Below are 6,725 nucleotides of genomic sequence, written 5' to 3'. Positions count from 1 at the left end.
GGGGGGCGGGTTCCTCCGGTTGTTCTGTTTGGGGCGGGCCAACGCCAGGAATGCGAGGATGACACAGGTAGCCCGCCGGTGAACCCAAGGCCAGTGTTTCTGCCTAAACATCTGAGCAAACTCGAAGAATAATAAGCCTGCCCGGAATTAGCATCCTTGAAAACAAGTGGGGTGACTGACACCTAAGTCTGAGTTCCAGGGGCCCTTTCAAGCAGGCGGCACCTGGTTCCGCTAATGCCGATTCTATGGAAGCTTGGCGAGAACTAGAATAAGCCAGCTACGCCGGACAGGCTCGTGTCCTGGGCAAGTGACGTCTGAACCACGACACTGCCTTTGTTAAGAGCCTTGTGCTTCAGAAACTTCAGCCTGAACAACAGAAAAGGAAACCCTTAGTAGGCAAGGTAAGAGCCTCAAGCACCTGTGTCCCCTTCGGCTTTGGTGGTCACACCGCTCACAGCCTAAACCCCCCGGTAGCCTGAACACCCAGGACCCCAAGAGCAAGCGCTTTGGGTCTATGGCCGTCGTGGTCTCCACTTTCTCGCCCCTGGTTTGTTCCACGGCCATCCCAGTGGGATGGGCCAGCACCGTCGCGAATGGCCTCTAGTTCGCCTGGTCAGAGCGGGGTGCTGGGGCAATGCCCTTCACCCACAATATTCTCCTCGGGCACAACCGCTCGGTCCCACAGATTCAGAGACCAATGCCCTTCCCTGACGAAGCGTGGATCTCTGGGGCTCACCTGTCCCCCTGAGCTCCAGGTTCAAAGGAGCTACCTACCTACTCTGACATGTCCACATCCTGCCTACCCCGGCCACACTCGCTCTTCCCTCCTCCTCTTTATCACATAAGTACGGAAGTCATACTCCTAGTAGCTTACGCCATTTCATCGGCCAATCATGTTGGCTTTATACTCAAAATATATCACAAACCCAGGCTATGCTTCAGGTAACAGCCAACTAACTGCTAACAGAGCAATCCTCCCGGGGCCGGGGGAGGGAAGGGGTTCAGGGGGGACACCTATAATACCCAATTACTGCCACTCTGACTTCATTGATATTTATAGACTCTTCACCTTAAATTTCCCATGGGGCTTTAGAATCAAATCTAAATCTGTTCCTCTGGCCCCCAAACCAGGTCTCTGGACTGATCGCACACGACTCCACCCCTCTCACCCATGTCCAACACGCCACACTCGTCTCTCAGTTCCTCAAGCATGCCAAGGTCTTGCCAACACGTCAGGGGCTACAACTCAGCCATGACGTCAGCCTAGAATGGTCTCCCCACCCCCACCCTGCTTCCACCTTCAGAAGGACGACCTTCCTCATCATTCGGTCTCGGTTTAGATGCCTCCGCCTCGAAGGCAGGCTCTGACCCGGCACTCCCCGTGGCCACGCAGGCGCGGGCCGTCAGCCCGGAGTCTGTTCGGAGTCACTGTGTAACGGTTATTATTTCCTGATAGAGTTCCTATGTTTGCAATCTGTCGTGGGTCACTGCCTACAGCAGTCATTACTTCCTGATGTATTTCCCGTTTATTACTTGTTTATTGTCGCTTCTCTCAACAAAAATAGGAGCGAAAAGAGAGCAAGCGCTTTGCCTGTCTTGTTCAGCCCACCAGTGCCTCCGAGCACTGGTGTCTGAGAACTATTGGTTGAATGAGTGAAGAAATTTCTAGATGGTAACTTGACCTCTGATCTTCCATTTATTTTCTGTTTCCTATGATTTATTTCGAAATCTAGGCATCAAATCCGTATTTTTCTACGCTGCCTCCAAATCTAACTGGAACGAACAAGTGTGTAAAGCAGCAGTGCCTGCATGTCAGGGACCGTTCCGGTATGTCGCATTCACACACGACAACCCTAAGAGACAGGCACTGCTGTCACACACATCCTTAGCTATGGAAACCCGGGGGGAGCCCGGCCGGCATGGCTCAGTGGTTGAGCATCAACCCATGAACCAGGAGGTCACAGTTGGATTCCCGGTCAGGGCACATGCCCGGGTTGCGGCTCGATCCCCAGTAGTGGGGGGGGGGGGGCAGCAGGAGGCAGCCAATCAATGATTCTCTCTCCCTCTCCCTTCCTCTCTCTGAAATCAGGAAAAACATTTTTCTTTTTTAAGAGAGAGATTGAGCTGAGATTGGTCTGAGTTGTCATTTTGGTAGGACTCGGTCTGCCTCTTGCTTGTCCCAGTCCCTAAGGCAGTGGTTCTCAACCTTCCTAATGCCGCGACCCTTTCATACAGTTCCTCATGTTGTGGTGACCCCCAACCATAAAATTACTTTCGTTGCTACTTCATCACTGTCATTTTGCTACTGTTATGAATCATCATGGAAATATCTGATATGCAGGATGTATTTTCATGGTTACAAACTGAACATCATTAAAGCATAGTGATGAATCACAAAACAATATGTAATTATATATGCGTTTTCTGATAGTCTTAGGCGACCCCTGTGAAAGGGTCGTTCGACCCCCAAAGGAGTCGCGACCCACAGGTTGAGAACCGCTACCCTACGGTATGGCTCTCCCTGGAGTTCACTGAAATCACTCCTGCCTTTCAGGGTCTTCAGAACAGCTCTCTGCCTCCTGCTCCACTCGTGTTCAAAACCCGGCATCTGTCTGGAGAACGAGACTCACCACCTGCTTGGGGCTCCTCCAGCCCCACTTGTTTTTTTTACTTTAGCCCCAGAAACCTCTCCTGGCTCTTTGTCTCCCAGAAGCAGCTTTCTGCCAAGGGCCCAGCCTGGACTGTGTTATGCCCAGAATCAACCGCTGCCCCAGGGGATAAGTAGCTGCAGCTCTTCAGTGTCAACAGAGCGTCCCCTGGGGCTGGTGTTTCTTGCCCGTCTGGTTTCAGATTGTTGCCCACAGCAGGACTTCATTTCAATACACTGCATGTGTCTCCCACAGCTTCCAGCCCATTGCTTCGGCTCCCTCCACCCTCCTCCACCAAGTCTCCCATGTGTCACTCCAGCGATGTGTGACCAGAAAACCGCCAGATTCTCTTTCCTCGGCATCAGCTTGTGTCTCCAGAATCCGCGAGCTTCTGCGGAAAATGAAACAGCCGGGAATCTTCGGGGCACCTCGGAAGGAGCCGCCCTGCTCTGGGGTTTTAGCCCCACTGCCCCTCCCCACTTCCGAGCACCCCGGGGCCTTTGCAAATCGGATTCGTGTAGATGTCAGCATCGCGAATACACCACGCAGGTCATCCTGTGTTACTAAGTGCGTTCCATGGGTTTCTAAATATCTGCGAGATACTTGAGCCGTCTTAAATGTTTTCCAAAGGACAGTTGAAATGTGCTTTTGAAGTAAAAGCAGCAGTAAAACAGTTAATTCTTACCTCTTCATAAAACTTCACCTGAGGTACAGCTTCATTAATTTCATTCAAACAAAAATCTTTAAATAGCAAGAAACCTAAAGGAAAAGAATAAAACATTTCAGGGTGGGCAATAAATGGAAAGCTTACCCCCCCACAGGGTACTTTCAAAGTCATGTGTTTGTACTTTAACTTCTTCCTCCACTACCTTAGAAACAGTAAAAACGCAGACTTCAGGAAGCTAATTACATCCTAGAGGGCAATACTCCAGGGAAAGCAAGGGCACCACATACCTGCCTCCTGGCTTTGGGGTTCCGTCTGTACCGGCCACCCCCCCTCCCACTTTTTACAAACGCATGCTCAGCAGTGCTAGTGGTCACCACCACCTAGAGCCACTGGTACTACAGCGAGCAGAAGAATGAGCACAGAAACGAGAGACGCGGGGAGCATGGGAGTGTCAGTAAGGGCCATCACAGGACTAATAAACACCCTGCTTTCAGAAACAGGACAAAACTCCCTTAAAAGACAGAAGGACTTTCAGCCTTTTTCTCTCACCATTTACTACCTCAGAGTCCCCACCAAACCCCTCCTGGCAGAGCAGGTAACCCAGCCCCAAACCATCCTTGGCTCCTTCGCGACTCGATGCTCCTCAGCTTTAACAGTCAGCGCTGTACGGCCAGAACACTGTACCTCCATCGCACAGTGCCTGGCACACAGTAGGAGGTCAACACGTATTTGCCGAATGAATGTTTACTTACATAGTCTTTCCAACGTGCCTCTCTCAAAGTACTCAGAACACTCTAATTATCCGATCTATGTCTCCCACCCCATTTGCAAACCTAGTGCCTAGCTTAATGCCCATTACACAGTCAAGCCTAAATGAATGAAGGAAGTTGAACAGGACAGTAAAAAAACAATTAAAAAGTCAAGATAATTGAAGAATTGCCGGAAGAGCCCTGGCCGGGCTGGTCAGTGGTTAGAGCACAGGCTCTCAGACTAAAGGGTCTCGGGTTCGATTCCGGTCAAGGGCGAGCACCTCGGCTGCAGGCTAGGTCCCCAGCCCTTGACAGAGCGCCTACGGAAGGCAACCAATTCATGTGCCTCTCTCACATCGATGTTTCTCCCTCTCTGCCTCTCCACCTCTCTTCCCCTCTCTCTAAAAATCCAGGGAAAAATATCCTCGGGTGAGGATTAACAACAACCACCAAGAATTGCTGGAAGAAACCTAAGTCACAGAAGGGAACTGAAAAAGGAAGGACTCACAAAAGTATAAGGAAGAAGGGAGACCAGAGTCCCCCAGGAAGAACTGAGACAAAGGAAACGGCTTTGGCAAGGTTTTCATGAGAGTCATTGCCCTAACCGGTTTGGCTCAGTGGATAGAGCGTCGGCCTGCAGACTGAAGGGTCCCAGGTTCGATTCCGGTCAAGGGCATGTACCTTGGTTGCGGGCACATCCCCAGTAGGGAGTGTGCAGGAGGCAGTTGATCCATGTTTCTCTCTCATCGATGTTTCTAACTCTCTATTCCTCTCCCTTCCTCTCTGTTAAAAAAAAATCAATAAAATTTATATATTTTTAAAAAAGAATGAGGATGTATTCTCTACTCTTCAATTTAAAAAATAAAAAATAAAGTTAGAGTCATGTAACTCGAATTAGCCTGATGCTGCTCTGTAAGTTCCCCTCCATAGTTCCAGGAACCTGACCTTTGAAAATGGTAAATGATCATTCCCTGGAACCGAAAGGAAAGCATTAGGACGACGACTTAGTGAAGTCAGCAAGGCCGACTTGCTGGGGCTGGAGGCAGACTGGCGGCAGCAGGAACTCGGCCCCACTCATCGCGGCCAGGTCCTGAGACGAGGCTGACACGGGAAGCAGGTGGGAAATTCAAGAAGCGGACACGCAGGAGGAGTTGGAGAGGGGACTCTCTACCTCTCTGTGTCATCAGCGGGGTGCCTCTGGGGAAGTGGGCTTCTTGGGGTGCCACTGAGGAAGGTGAGGAAGAGGGGAGTTGAATGAATGACCATCCAACTTGAAAGGTTTTTAGCTGCTCCTTTCATGCAATTTTTCCATTGTCCACGTGCAGGATGGGCCAGAGAACTACCGAATTGTGTTTTCTACAACTGTTATTGTATTCTACTTTCTCCAACACCAAACTGCATCTGTCCCCGGGGTTTCTAAGTTGCTACCCCCACTTCCTCCAACACGCTTCCCCTGCATCTGGTGCACCTTCAGAGCTCAGCTCCAACGCCCTGAGGCCTTCTATGACTCTCATTCTCATTCTCTCTTTCGTGTCTCACCCATTCCCTCTCACGCACGCATACGCACACAAACACACTTTGTTTTGCACGTATGACCACCAAACCCGGCCCCGGGCATAGGTTTACCTCTTCACCATCGACCTCCCCACTACAGAGTCTTGTTCTCTGGCCACAGAGGTCTTGTTCTCTACTACCCTGACAGGGACAAGAACACTGCCTGGTGCATGCAGGGAGCTCAGAAGGAAGAACAAAGGCAGGAAGGAGGAAGGTGGAGGGAGAAGAGGGGAGGAAGTAAAAAAAAAAATAAAAGTAGGGAAAACAGGAGGGAGGAAGAAAGGGGAGAAGGGAGGGGAAATGAGGAAGATGAGGGAGAAGGGAGTTCAACGAATGAACATCCAACTTCGTATGTTCTTAGCTACTTCTTTAATGCCATTTTTCCACTGTCGGTGTGTAGGATGGGCTGAAGAACTACTGTAACACATTACAGGGGGAAAAAAACATTGCTTTCCTCATGTCTTCCCATCAGCTGAAGCTGGACTTTCCATCACAGCAACTGTTAAAATGGAGCAGGCAGGAGGTATGCTGCCTGTTGGATTAATTCTAGATCATTGTGTTCCAGTCTGAAAGCAATTTACCTTCATGGAGCTTAAATTACATTTAAAAAAAACAAACAAAGTACTTCTCAAATCAGAACAAAAACTAAAGGACAAAAATTGGGAAATAATTCGCCTAACAGGTTCCTTTCCTCATCAGTGCGATCTCTCCGGACTTTAAAGAATAAAAAATAGTGACCCAACACCTGTTTCCGAGATAATTGTGGATGTGTCTAACCTTGTTTCCATATTTGAACCCCTGCAAACTGCATGCATACTGATTAACTTCTGAGTGTATTTATAACATCCAGCAAAGGCAAACTATCCCAATTTCCCACCACAATCTTTTTCAGAAATTAGTAGGAAGAACTGTGTTGCTTTTTATAAAATATCAATGAGAACTTCTGCAAGTGTTAAATATAAGTGGTATCTAAGAGAGATTTGAAAATGTGATCTCCTAAAAAAAAAAAAAAAATATATAGAATTTATGCGCACCCAAAGACACTGTCAAGAAAATAGACTACACACAGACTCGGATAAAATATTATAAAACTATAAATCGGAATAA

At 48.9% G+C, this 6,725-nt stretch overlaps 1 protein-coding gene across 1 annotated transcript in view; it reads right to left on the bottom strand.

The window, feature by feature from the left end:
- Positions 1-6,725, bottom strand: part of ADRBK2 (adrenergic, beta, receptor kinase 2) — a 64,685-nt gene that overhangs the window by 38,807 nt on the left and 19,153 nt on the right. Inside the window, exon 3 of the mRNA XM_015562862.1 lies at positions 3,334-3,407. Within this exon, the coding sequence (XP_015418348.1) occupies positions 3,334-3,407 (74 nt within the window). The remainder of the gene's footprint in view (positions 1-3,333; positions 3,408-6,725) is intronic.

This window comes from Myotis davidii, unplaced genomic scaffold (assembly GCF_000327345.1).
Source record: "Myotis davidii unplaced genomic scaffold, ASM32734v1 scaffold478, whole genome shotgun sequence".
Lineage (NCBI taxonomy): Eukaryota > Metazoa > Chordata > Mammalia > Chiroptera > Vespertilionidae > Myotis > Myotis davidii.
This window is presented reverse-complemented; position numbering and strand designations above follow the sequence as displayed.